The 14,918-nt window shown below is 39.7% G+C and overlaps 1 protein-coding gene across 1 annotated transcript in view; it reads right to left on the reverse strand.

Annotated features, from left to right (window-relative positions):
• Positions 1 to 9,627, reverse strand: part of ATAB2 (RNA binding protein) — a 248,859-nt gene extending 239,232 nt beyond the window's left edge. Inside the window, exons 1-2 of the mRNA XM_089440581.1 lie at positions 8,970 to 9,627; positions 8,686 to 8,755 (exon numbers count right to left, since the gene is read on the reverse strand). Coding sequence (XP_089296707.1) covers positions 8,686 to 8,755; positions 8,970 to 9,463 — 564 coding nt within the window. The 5' untranslated portion in view covers positions 9,464 to 9,627. The remainder of the gene's footprint in view (positions 1 to 8,685; positions 8,756 to 8,969) is intronic.
• Positions 9,628 to 14,918: the final 5,291 nt, after the last annotated feature.

Below are 14,918 nucleotides of genomic sequence, written 5' to 3' on the forward strand. Positions count from 1 at the left end.
AATTTTGCTTTCGCCCCTCCCTTGGTGACCCGACTCAAGGGCCAAGAAATATGAGAAAACCCCAACACAAACCTGCGGTAGAAGTTGGCAAGACCTAGAAAGTTGCGGAGCTCTGTTAGAGTGGTTGGAGAGGGCCAATCCCGAATGACTTGGATCTTGGCTGGATCGACATGCACCCCCTGTTCATCAATGATGTATCCCAGATACTGAACCTGGGTCATGCCAAAAGTGCATTTCTCCAAATTGGCACATAGCTTGTGTTGCCGCAGTGTTTGGAGAACCTGTCGGATGTGGTGGAGGTGCTCTTCCCATCTCTGGCTGAAGATCAGAATGTCATCCAAGTATACTACTACAAAGGAGTTGGTGAATGGCCGCAAGATGTCATCCATTAGCCTCATAAAGGTTGCAGGAGCATTCGTCAATCCGAAAGGCATGACCAACCATTCGAAGAGGCCCTCCTTGGATTTGAAGGCAGTCTTCCACACATCAGAGGGTTCGATTGGTACCTGGTGATATCCTGACTTCAGATCGATCTTGCTGAAATATTTCGCCCCCTTTAACTGGTCTAGGAGGTCATCAATCCGCGGGATCGGGTACCTATTACGGACAGTGATCTTGTTCAGCGCCCGATAGTCAATACAGAGTCTCCACGTCCCATCCTTCTTCTGTACCAACACGATCGGGCTCCCACAGGGCGATGAACTCGGACGGATGTGACCTTTCTGCAGGAGCTCCTGAATCTGCAGGAGCTCCTGAATCTGCCTCTTGATTTCATTGTTCTCCAGAACGGAGCGCCGATAAATTGGTCCATTGGGTAGCGGCGCACCTGGGGTCAGATCGATGGAGTGCTTGACTTGACAGTGCAGAGGAACCCCTGCCGGAGAGGTGAAGATGTCCTCGTACTCCACAATCTTGTCCATCTGTAGTTGTCGTGCAGAGGGACCCCGTCGGGAGGCCGCGACCACTGTCTTCTTTTTTCCTTGAGGGCGTATCATAAGGAAAACAAATTTCCTGGTTTTGGAAATGATCTTACTGCATTGTTTTGCAGTAATCAAAGAGATGGCGGCATGTGGTGCTACCTCTGGTATCCTGAACAACTTATTTCCCAATGTAATAATAACAGCACGGGGCCTTGATTCATACACAGCATGTCGCTTCCACAAGTATGGTTGTCCTAGTAATACATCACAAACTTCAAGGGGAGCAATGTCACACAATACCTCATCCGTGAAGGGCTTGATGTTGTATGGAAGGCGACACTGCTGGCTCACGCGAAGATCTCGTCCTTGGTGAAGCCACCCAATGGTGTATGGTTGTGGATGTGCTGTGGTCGGTAAGCCCAACCGCTTCACGACCTCTGCCAAAATGAGGTTCTTTTGACTCCCGCTATCAACAATGAACTGTATCGGGGAGCCCTTTACCCACATCTGAGAGTGGAAGAGACGCTCCTCCTCCTCTGGATCTTCGGGTTCATTTTTCTGGATCTTTGCGGTAGCAACAGTGGCGCTGGGATCCGCATCAATGATCTGCTTCCCTTTTTCATACCCCTTATCGGGTTCTGACTCAGAGTCGGAACATGCATCTGATTCTGAAACCTTTAGCTCAGCCACCAATGACTGCTTGGCCCGACACTCACTTGTGTTGTGAGTGGAGCTCTTATGGAACTCGCACCATTTTCCAGTGTCCTTTCTCGGCTTCGCGGCGCTGTTCTTTGCTTGCAGCTTCGGCTGGTTGTCTTGGGCTGTCCCGCCTTGGCTTTGTCCTTTGTTCTGTGGTTTCGGGGCACCTTTCCCCTGCTTTGGATTCGCAGACCCAAAGTCTCGCTTCTTTTGTTTAAACTTCTGCTCGACCTTGACGGCATATCGGTATGCTGCACCGAGCGAGGGGATGTTTAGGAATTGTATTTCTTCCTGGATGTACTTGTGCAGGCAGCCACGGTATTTGAGTATCAAATGTTGCTCTGAATCCTTGATACCCAACTTTGTGCGAAGGGTATGGAAAAGATTGGTGAACTCCGGCACGTCTTGGTCCCTTCCCTGCCGCAGCGTGGTCCACTTTATGTATTCATCCTCATAGCTTCCAACAGGGTAGTACTGCTCCTTGACGGCATCCCGGAACGAATCCCAGGTGGGTGCGGCTGAAAATAGTGAGCCAGTACTTTCATCCTTCTGCTCGCAGTAGGTTTCCCACCAGTCCTTGACATGGGGGGCTGCTTTAAGGAGAGCAAAAACAATCTTTTCCCGACTCGAAAATTCATGAACAGAAAAATAACCCTCTAGCAGATTTAACCATTTATCTACGGCATTTGCGTCTATCTGACCCTCGAATATGGGGATTTCAAAATTAACTTGTACCTTAAAGGGTGTGGCGTTTCCAGAGTAGCTGCTAGAAGCCGATGCGTCGCTTCTGGGTAGCCGCTGAAGGATCTGGGCAAAGCTGTCCATCATCGCGTTCCGTTGTCGCTCGAGGGCTTCTTCGAGCAAGATTTTGATGGGATCTCCTGCCCCCTCGTCTTTCTTCTCGTCCGCCATGGGAGGCCGTCGGGATTTGCGAGGCTGGTCTTGCAAAGGTTCAACCAGTTCAAGCCCTAACTCCTTATATCCCGACCTTGTTGGGGACATGCAAAGAAAAACAGAGAAAAAGCAGACCGCTCTGATACCACTGATCCGGATTTAAACAGGAACGCAACAAATTACAGAGATAACCAGATACACAAAGATGCAGCGGAAATAATACTTCATTTCATTAATGGAAAATACTGAAATATGTTTACAACCAGAAATGGAAATAAACCAGCTAGGGCGATGGTAGCTTATCTCTGAGAAGAGATGTGATGGCTACATGCCTCTGAACTGTGTTACAATGAGGCTCGAAGGCCTATTTATTGTTGAGAAACAATGGAAAACCCTTAACATTCCAAAACCTAACCCTAGGAGATGAAACGCCAAACTGTGGGCCCCGTTTGGGGTAAATTGGTACATCAACTTCCCGGGGTCGTAACTTTGGCATATGATCTCCGTTTGACGCATACAATAGCTCGTTAGAAAGATCTATCCGAGTACTACCATTGTTGGAATGGACCCATGTTGCCCCCGGATTCCCCAAAAAACGTCGTTTAGGGCCTCAAAACGGCTCCGGAAGTTCAGGACCCGAAAAACTGCTAAAAATAGTAAGTTGTGCTACAATTAAGGAAACTGAAATTGCTGAGAAAGACAATGGTGGGGGTCCAGGTGGACTTGGCAGGTGGCCACCAATATCCACCTGGATCAAAAACCCAGAAATCGTTTCTGGAAATTCTGCTTAGAAATGACTCAATTAGATTATTAACTAGTTTTTAAATATTTCTTAATTCTAAACTTAGGGAATATGGTTAATTAATCAGTATTAATTAATTCAAGGCATGAATCATCTAGAAACTCACACGGATCAACTCCAAGATAATCCTAGCCTTCAATTATGTTTTAATCTTGGTCATTGTTGCTCCAATAGAGGATTATAAAAGGAGGTCGTTGTGGTGATGGAGAAGACACTTGAGAAGTTCGATTTCTTGGCAGATCGATTTCCAGAGTAGCATCAGTGAGTTGCCGAAGAGAGAGCCTAAGATCGAAGTAATGAGAGAGGGGCAAAGACAGTGAAGCCGGTGGAAGATTTCTAGATCCGATGAGTGCATCTGCAGAGAAGAAGAAGAGCCACAGAGAGGCAGACGTTGGGGCAGCGCAGTAGCCTCTAGAGGCAGTTTCAATTCTGCTGGGGAAAGACGAGTTTCAGTGCCAGAAGCTGGACAGATGTTCCGGAGGCTAGGAGAGACATTTTCCCAAACAGCAGCAAACTAGATGGCTTGAGGAGAGGTTGTTCCAGACTGAGTGCAGAAGGAACTACGCTAGGGTGATGCAGTAGCTGCACAAAACCAGTTTGGACGGCTCACTTGGAGCTGAGGTCAGAGCCCAGATTCCCTGTGGGGTGAAGAAATTTCCTCACTAGATTTCTCTACAGGATTGCCAATATTCAGCATTCGGATTGTACTCAGATTATTTCACTGTTGCTTAATAATAAAACCCTTAGCTATTGCACCGTTTTTCCCAAGTTGGGTTTTTCCAGGGATTTTTGTCCAAAAATAACTGTGTTTTATTTGTGTAGATTGCAGTGTGATTTATTCAATATTTGTTGTAGCAAACAGTAAATAAATTGTTAAATTAAATTAACAATTAGGAGAATAATTTCTAGTTGCTACAATAGGATTCCAGTTTGGAATTTTCACAAGTTCGACAACTAATGTCACTAACATCAAGGTACATAGAGGGCTTGGTGCTCTTGATTAAATATGAGTTCCATACCCTACCTAGTACATGACAAAATCCAATGGAAACATTGCAATCCCCCCAATCTAAAATCTTGAAAAACTGATAAGTTTGTTGGATTTTGAGTGATATAAAATTCCACTTTCTCCATATGAAATCCAATGAGGTCGGAACCACTCTTAAACATCTTGAGTCATTTCCTGGTACTGTTAAAAATTTAAGTAAAAGGATGAAAATGAAAGATAAAGGAGAATGTCACTTTTATTTTAAGAATTTAACAATTCTTAACATTACCATGAATTGCATATCAGTACTAGGGCCATAGGCTGCCCCACTCAAAAACTCTTGTTTCTTTGAAAAAAATTGCATTTGGAACATCTTTGTGAAAAAAATTGCGAAAAAGCTAGGGAACGCGCTTTGGGAGCGGGTTCGGGGGGGGGGCGCTACCCCGCAGCCCTAGGCTGCCCACTTCTGCCTTCCTCTGCTGCTACAATGAAGACAACTCAAGGGAACGGAAGCTGCCCACTCTCACTGTAGAAGTCCATCTCTACACAGTGAACTAGGTCTGAATACTAAGCCCTCTTGGCTGCTTCTTTTGTCACTTCAAAGACCAGCCCTGAGCTTCAGCAATTCTGCCACTCCTAGCAGACTTATACTCCTTTATAAGTACTGCACTTAGGACACAATGTGATAACCATTGCAGTCCTCCAATCTGCTCCTAAGCTGCCACCAAAACTGTTGGTCCAACTCCTTTAGAAACAGACCTACACCACAGCCCACATAGAGTCTTTATTGACTGATCTAGGGCCACAAAAGCACTGCCCTCTATACTGCAATTTGTCCCTCAAATTGCTCATATCTGGGACCCACAGAACTGCCCTCATCTAGGGCTCTTCAGATCTGCGCTCTAAGCATCCTTTGTCGCACTAAAAGACTGCATCTAGGGCACACACAAATCTGCTGTGCAAACCCTTAAACAGACTTCATCAAACACTTTCTTCCTTGCACTACCAACCCTAACCTCTGTCCTTTTTACTGCTGATTGCTGCCTTCAACGCCAGATTTAAGGAGCTCATCTTTAGGAGATTCCATGCATAGGAACCAAGTTACGAACCCTTGCTAGTGCATCAGATCTCTGTTCAAATGCTTAGGAGTCAGGACAGTCCTCCATCTCTGTAAGACATTTTCCACTTTTCGCAATCTACCAACCTTACTAGCCATGCCACATGGACCCAAACCCTTCCACACATACACACAGGTCTGCGGCCTCCAAAACAGGGAAAGCATCAAGGGTCACTAAGCCGGACATGTCTTTTCATTGTTTCACTGTTCACATAGATAAGGTGACATTTGGCCATATATTTCTTTGGCTTTAGGCCTCTTCTCCACAATCACAGGACCTGCGGCCCTTTCTCCACAGATCTGTCCATGCCACAGAAAGCTCGGCCTCTCTATAACCTCATATTGAAGTCATTACAGGGCTGCGGCCCCTCTTCCTGCAACCAGTAGTTAACTTGAGGCATGTGGACCTCTTCTAGGTCTAATCTGACCTTTTTGGCCCTTTCCCACAGGTAGCAAGATCACAAGGGCTGCGGCTCTCACCTGTAGCAGTTCCTTGGCCTTTTGGCCTCCCAAGTTATGCCTAAACTAGTCCTGTGGCCTCTCCTCAAACCAGTGATAAGCCCTGATCTTCTATGACTGTCAAAACCCACAAGAACTCCACAAACTCGCTGAGGATCATCCCTTCCTTCTCTGCGGCTTCTTGAGTTCTCTCCTTGAGATGTCTTGCACTAGGATAGGCCTCCTTTAGCAGCCCTCTCGGCCCTCACACTAGGGCACTCTTAGGACTACATCTTCAACCTCCCCTCTTGATCAAATGATCTCTTCACTTGATGCCTTCTAGCCTAGCCTTAGGCCTCTTTAAATAGCCTTCCATAAGCCTCTTAGGAACCCTCTAGAACTTAGGGATTTTATCTACTTAGATTTAGGAATTAATTTTTCCTTTTGATTTTCTTTTAATTTCTTCTTTATATTTTAAACCCCTTCACTTGGGTTCTTTGCCCAAAAACCCTTTTTGTGACCAAACTCACACAAACCCAGTGGAATACCTCCCAATCTACAATTCAACAAGCATTCCAATGATGAATGTTGTTCCTTGCAAACCAATAAGGTCAAGGCTCTCCTTGATAGAAGAGCTTGTACCTTGGCAACATCCAAAAGAGATTTAGTTCCACAATCCGAATCCTCTGATCTTTCATTGGTCATCTTGGTTAGGCATTATAATGATCTCAAGTAGAAACTGTCTTCACTCGCACTTCTTGAATCACAAAAAAATGCAAACTACTCATCATGGACAATAGCCACCAAAAGTACCTAGTTTCTCAACAATTGGTTAACTTTAGCTCCCTACCATATCACGATTCACATCAACAACCATTTCATATCACAGTAGTAAAAGAAGTAGGTTGGTTTACACCTATCACACATAGGTGTTAGGTCACTTTTCCATTGGAACTTGCATTGATATAGTTAACTATGATATTACACCATAAGATTGTTCTAACATGCTTTTTGGAAGCCCTACCCGTTTGACAAAAGGGAATGGTATGATGGGATTTTCAACATTAACAAACTTCACAGGGATTGTAAAAGACACCTAATCACATCTCCTCCCATCAATTTGGGCACCAGGTGGTTAATTAAGTCAATCTCCACAAACTCAGAACTATTTGTTCTACTCTGATGCTCATTCTCTCCATTTGACACAACATTCCCCACATGCTTCAAACTTTAGCAAGAATGTGCCACTCCAAGCATGATATTGCATATTTCACATGAACCTGCCCTTCAACCACCCATGGTAAGCATGGCTCATCAACAAGCAGGACATTTCTTCTTCCATCCAAACATCAGTGTTTACAAGAGCTCACATTTCAGCGAGGCTCACATCCTAAGTATTCCATTGGGGCATTCCATCCAACACATATATCCTACAACCTATGTAGTCCTTTATTAAGTTGTGAACACCATCAACAGAAATCAGGGACAAGGAAACGATTTTCTCTCAACAGACGAAAATTGATGAGACTTAGCCCCTATGTTCCCAGTGCACTAAGTTAGAATAAGTATTATAGTTGTAAATTTACATTTTTCACTCTGTTTTTCCTATCGTATTGTACATAAAGAATAGGGGACTTGATCACACCTGATCACTCACCTAAATATGTATATTTTAATTGTAAAACTACGAGACTTCATGAAAGATAATCACTCCCCACCAATTATGTATCTCTATAAATAGATGATACAATAAAGAGTGTACCATGTGTATACATATTGGCAATCTCCTTTCTACTTGCATTCATATTTTCTTAGGGTTTTCTTATTCTTGTATGTGAGTACCCACAGTGTTGATTTGTATCAATATCACCCATCGATTGTTATGATTTACTTCTTGGCACTCCTTACCCGTACAATGCAAGCAGTCAATGATGGTTTCCACAAGACCTGTCCACTACATAAAGATGGTAAAGCCTACAATCTCACATCATCTTCTCTTAATTCCTTGCCACCCAGAGCACGATTGTCATCTAATTAATCTCCGTAAGTTCAAGACTCTTTGTTCTACTCTAGTGCTCACCTCTGCTACCCAACAGCAGCGTACTCGACAAGTTTCACACTTCAGCAAGCAGGGGCATTTTCAAGCACCAAGATAAGGCTCCAGTCCTCATCTTGCTTCAAACAGGGCCTCACTGACCCCAGCCACAAAAAAGAATAGGAACAAACATATTCATGACTCCCCCCATCCCAAGGATATGGAGGTCAACTCTTTTGCACATGTGCTTCAGCAGCCTCATTTAAGATCTTCACATCCATTATGTACTTGTGTTGGATAAGCATCATCCTAGTTGTATGTTAATGCCTGTTATATTATTGAGTATAATTGGAAACTGTTGCCATGATTTCACCGCTTGCTTGTCAAGGACAGCTAGACAACTTGATCAGATATTCATCGTGGCAAATTGATTTATCAAGATGGACATAGTTATACTTTGTCATCTAACACACAAGAGAAAAGAGATGACTAATATATTATTGTTAAAGTCCCTTCTGAAATTATCTTCCTGAACTATTGAGTGAAAGGAACACAAAGTTAACCAAAAAATAATAATCTAGAAGAACTCATTTAATTCCCTGAACACTACTATCGTCTACTGCTATATCTCAAGGAAGAGCAGTAACAGAAATCTTAGAGTAGAGAACTTTAACACAAACAATATACCAAATCACCATTGCAGTCCAATGAACCTTGTTGGTCTGAGAGGTCGTAATAATTAAAAAGGAAATAAGTAGAACACAAACAGGATCAGAAGTGGAGAACATGTACCCTTTTGCTTGGAACTGGCCTTATGCCAAGCTCGTTGCAAGCTTTTGATACAATAGTCTTCATCTGTGACCTGCCATTACCGTTGCATCATTTACAATTTATTTATTTTGGGAGATAGGAACTCTAATTGCATCACTTTTAAATTTGAAAAAACTGATTTGGTGATTGGCCTGATATGACCATGCATCCTCCCATTTCCACTGAATTCATAAACCAAATCATTATAAATCCGAATCAATTTATTCATAGACCCAATTATGAATATGTTCACTCTGAGTACCCACCTGAAGAAACGAATTGTCTCAGGCTTGGGCACACCCAGAGTCTGAACAATGGACATGATGGCGTCCTTGAGAGTTATGCTATTGATGACATTATTGGGATAAAATCTGGTAAATTCCAGAGCCCTCTTGCTGTCACAGACAACAAGCTCCCAAATCTTCTTTCCTCGGATGTCCAGAATGGGCCTAGAGCAGAAGTCCAGCTCCCATTCTGTTATGCTCTCTGGATCAATATCTGCTGCTAATTTCGTCACCTCCCACTCATCTTCTATTCCTGTTAATGTAGGTGCAGCAACTTGGCTGCTATTATTGGTCAGGCCCGCAACTGATTTATCCAGAGTGCAACGAGGAGCTTTTACAGGACTGGAAGCAATGTGCCACCCTCTAAACTTGCAGTTAGAAAACTTGGATGGCGTCAGCGCTAATGGCCTGGATGATGGTGATGGTGGGTGAACAGCTCCTCCAACTGAATATAGAGTATATCTCAGCAACCCCATTCTTTCTGTATGGTTTTGCTTTCCCCTTGCTGCAATTGCAATTGCAATGAATTCTAAGGTTGGCTTCCGAATGTGTTTTTACTCTGGAACATTTTCGACCACATGTACAATTCACTTTGTATAATCCAATTACTGTTCTCCAATCTTTTCAAACTTAACTTCAATAAGTTTTGAAGAACTACTTGGATTGGAATCATATACATTTGGATGGAAATTTTGGTTATAAGAAGGGAAACTGTTAAACTATTTTTTTGTCAGGAAGGTTCTCTTAATAAAATGTAAATTGATTATCGCTGCAAGGTTCACTTTTTAATATTTTCATTGAAATTTCTTTCAAGGTTGAAGTATTATTATACTTTTTAAATTAAAACAAATTCCATTCCATGTAAATCAAAGTATATTTTAAGATTTAATATTTATTGTTTTGGAATCATTTTAAACTTTACCGTGGTTTTGAAGAATTATTTGGATTTGAGTAATAATTTTTTTGATAGACATTTGGGTTATAAAATGAAAAATTATTAATAAATTTAATACAAATTATTTTCGTAAATTAAATTTTTTTAATTTATTTGAAAAAAATAACAAAAAAAATAAATATATTTTTATTATAAAAAAAGTAGTTACATTTTTTAAATATTGTTTGATTATATTTTTGTTTTCTATATTTTATTTTTAAAAAATATGTGCAATGTTATTTATATAAATTTAGTTAAAAATCAATTCAAAAGATTTGTCTATTTCTTTTTGTTTATTTTTATAAAAACAACCAAGCCTTATACATCCTATTACAACCATCAGTAAGATCTTCACATGAAAACAAATAGTAACTTTTAATTATATCTAACCTTAAACTCATAATAACTATCTACATCATGTCACTAGAAAAATATGTTTCCCGAGCTTTATAAGTTACCATTGTCAAAAGCAACAAAACTGATCAAACTCGGCTTACCACCACAACCTTCCTTAGACAAGCGATCCGCCACTTGGTTTTGCTCCCTGAAAATGTGTGAGAAAGATGTTCTCTGAAAAATCTTGATAATAGATCTAATTTGAAGCATCCAATGTGTAAGAGATGGCAGCTCAAAATTAGACCTCGATTATATTCAATCAATAATCACTTTTGAGTCACCAAACATATCAAGCTCTCCAATATCAAGCCATTTAGCGCAAAATAACACTGCACATAGACCAATAAGCTTGACTCTATTGTTAGAACCTTCACCATTATACCAACTGAAATGATAGAATGAACTCGGCTTCATCATTGTATATGCCCCGCTTCCACAAACCCTATTTTTGGAAGCCCCATCAAATAAACCAACTAGGTACTTTGTCTATAACTCTTTAAACCACACCTTACGACTTGTGAACACCTTCTTTTTTATCCAGTCTCCATCAAGTATATCATTACTTTCAAACATGTTCCTCTAACATTGACTCACATTGGTGAAGATCTTAGAGTTCCTACTTCTCCAAATTATTTTATAAAATGCAGATTAAAATATTATTATACAATTAATTTTTTAATATTTATATAAACTTTTTAAAAATTAAACTATTATTATAGTTTTTAAATAAATTCAATATAAAACAAAACATATTTTAAATATTATTTTTTTGTTATTGTTATCAAATATATTCGTAAGATTTAAAATTGAAGCCTAACTATATATTTTAGATATAATAATTTCTAATATTAATTAAAGTATTGCTTTTTAGTAGTTTTTAATTAATTATAATAAAAAATCCAAATAAATCATTGTGTTATAATCAAGTAAAACATTAATTTTATATATATATATATATATATATATTAAATTTTTATAGATATTATATGCTTAGAAATATTATTGTATTTTTTTAACAATTTTTTTTTTTTAATAAAATTACACATGTGAATTACCATGTCTTTAAATGAAATCAACATCAATAATGACCATGTTAGTTTAAATTATGAACTTCACCATATTGATACAAAATGTTAGCTAAAAAAACCTAAGCATAAAATCCAAATGATAGTTAATCTATAAATTCTCTATTTCCTTAAGACATGGGATTCAAATAATAATTTGTTGACCCATTTTGGGAAGCACATATATGATTGCAAAGTATTGTAATTCATTTCTAAGCCTCATTTCAATCTTAAGGAATGACTTCTAAAATTTGGAGAGAAAAGGTGAGGATAATCTTTTGGCATTGGAACCTCTACTTCTAGGGTTTTTGCCTTAGTCGTCAACGTCTTTCCCTCCAATGGCGTGCCTATGAGGGGGTGGAGGAGGCCCCTCCTACAGCAACATAGTCACTTCCAAAGTCAATCAGGCTACCTCAGGCAAATTCAACAATTCCTCGGCTCATAAACCACAACCAGAAGCGAACCCATCTAATACAACCAACAATGAAGTTGCAACCGCTACCTCTATTATTTCAACAACGAACAACCCAAAAGGTAATGGTTTTTTCCTTCCTCAAACAGTCAAAGCTCCCCTCCTGGAAATCCCATCAGAAAAAATAGGGGCAAAAATCAAATATATGAGAGAGCACGTGACAATATGCAAATTTGTAGGTCTTTGGCCCTCGAAAGAAACCATCAGTTGGATCTAAAGGAACTAGACACTCAAAGGAATCTCGACCTCGAGATGGGGTCCAAGGGTTTCTTCAAAGCTATATTCAATAGTATAGAGGATATAGATCACATATTTCACGGAGGACCATATTTCATGAATTTGGTCAGCTTATTCATGAAGCCATAGGTTCAAAGATTCTACCTCGACTAATAAGATTTTACGGCCCCGGCCTAGATCCATCTTTATTTTCTCCCTCGGGAGTTTTGGGACCCTAAAATCTTAGAAAGCATTGGTAACTCCATAAGGAATTTTGTTATGATCTTGGATATGACAAAGTAAGGTCGATACACTTCTTATGTCTACCTTTGTGCTTATCTAGACATATCCAATCTCCTACCAACAAGCAAACAGATTAGCAGTGAAGATGAAATATGGGAACAACCAATAGTTTATGAGGAAAAAACCTTTAGTTGTTGAAAATTCCATGAATATGACCATATATTCCAAGATTGCATGGAAAACCAAGTCCAACAAAATTCACAAGTAAATATGGCCTCAGATCAAGATGGGTTTACCAGGGTCACAAATAAAAAGAATATAGCCAAAAAAGGAAAAGAGAATCCAACCTATGAAAATGCAATAGGCCATAACCAGTACACGGCCCTCTAGCAATTGGAAGAAAATAAGACAATTGTCAAAGGAGAGAAGCCCAAAATAGAAGAGATTGGTCAAACAAGTCAGCAACCACCCCCATCCAACAAAAGATGTGCATGCACATCCGACCAACAAATATTACTAGGAGGATCTAGAAATGGAGGATAACACCCAAGATTTTTCTGATGCAAAAGATTTCGAGGCAATGGACTTGAAAAACATTGATTTGCAATCTCTTGTAGAGGAATGGAGAAACAAAGACCCATCAACCATTACCAAGGAGCAAGTTCAAATCATTGTCAGAGCATATATCCGAAGTCAAGATCTAATTTTTCATCAATCTCACAAACTAGGTAATACCCTTAACCACAACTCTTCTTTTTCCTCTCATGGAATCAAAAGAAGCACTCCCAAAGATCAATTGAGTATTCCGAAAGAACAAAAGAAAAAGGGTAGAAAAGCAATAGTCAATTACTACATGACTTAGGGGATTACTTGGTGAATATTGGTAGAGTGTCACCAATGGATGCCATCTTTCAACCCTCCTCTCAACATCATCAATGAAATTCATCTGGTCCTGATGATGAATCACACTTGTTGGTTTGAAACACGTCGACCAAAAATTTCTCTTGTGTGATTTCTACCGAAAGACTTTGCTTAATTCATTATGGATCACAGAAGCTTGAATACAGAAATTCATCTTGTGTAATGCTAGGGGTCTTAATGGGAAATTAAAGCAAAGAATCCTAAAAAACAAATCCACTAAGAACACCCTGACATCACGATGATTCAAGAAACGAAATTTTCTTCCGAGTATTTGAACAAGATTTTAAAGAATGTTTGGAGAAATTGTGATTATCTAGCCTAGGATGCCCAAGGAGAATCAAGAGGTATTTTTATCGCATGGAACCCTTCCTCAATCACTCTTCAGGATTCCTTTTCTCTACCTATAATAGTAACTACTAATTTTCATCTCATTGGTTCAGCTAGTTCGAGTTTCATAACCAATGTTTATGTCCCTAATATTCTTGCTGACAAAAAAGTATTCCTTCAAAACCTCCAAAGAGCCTCAAATCTTATAGGGGAAAACTTCTGGATTATAGGTGGGGATTTTAACATGATAAAAAATCTCAATGAAAAGAAAGGTGGGATTCATAGACATGATGAATAAATCCCCCTCTTTTTGGATTTTATTAATAACTCCAAGCTTATATATATGAGCACACACACTAGCTTATACACCTGGAACAATAAGTGAAGAGGCACATATCGAATAGCTTCAAGACCTTATAGATTCTTATAGCAGAGTCTCTCTATATTTCAGACACCAATTTTGAGGCTTTTACTCTCCCTTATCATGGTTCAGATCAGACCCATAGAACTCTCTATGTTTCTGGATTGGTAGTCCTAGGAACAAACCCTTCAAATTCAAGGCTTTTTGGTTACAACATCCTGATTTTCTCTCTAGTGTAGAAAAATGGTGGAAAGAATCAGATCACTTTCTTGGAACCCTTATGTATCACTTACAACAATGGTTAAAATGTTTCAAAATGAAAATCAAGAACTAGAATATTAAATATTCCCGTAACATTGATAAGCAAAAACTAAAGCTAGAACAAGAGATGTCCACCATCCAACAAGCAATAATATCAAATGGAAGATATGAGGAATTGGAACATCAAGAAGCAGTCACTCACCTCTAGCTAGAGGAAAGATTGAAGCAAGAGGAAATCCTTTGGAGACAAAAATCTTGAGTACAATGGCTTAAGGAGGGAGAAAAAAAACTAAATTCTTCCACAAATCCATGATCAACCACAAATGAAGTAATAGAATATCAAGCATCAAAACACCCAATCACCAAAAAGTGGAAAGCCATGATGCAATAACCTAGGAACTCATGAATCATTTCCAAGCCACACTCACATAAATGGTTCTAGACAGAAGGCCTACTATTAGGAAAATAACAGAGCACATTCCCAAACTTGTAACAAGGGAACAAAATGATCTCCTTTTGAAGGAAATCACCATGCAAGAAGTGGAAGCAACTATTATGGAAATGTCTAAATGCAAGTCCCCATGTATTAACAACTTTTCCGTCGATTTCTAACAGGTTCGTTGGAAAATTCTTGGGTATGATGTTTGGAAAGTCTTAGAAGACTCTCAAAACTCCTCCTCTATCTTAACAACCTTGATGCTACCTTTGTATCCCTTATTCCTAAAACATCCTGCAT

Source organism: Pinus tabuliformis, chromosome 9 (genome assembly GCF_031772625.1).
Source record: "Pinus tabuliformis cultivar Carrire ecotype Pingquan chromosome 9, CPIR1, whole genome shotgun sequence".
In the NCBI taxonomy this organism is placed as follows: Eukaryota; Viridiplantae; Streptophyta; class Pinopsida; order Pinales; family Pinaceae; genus Pinus; species Pinus tabuliformis.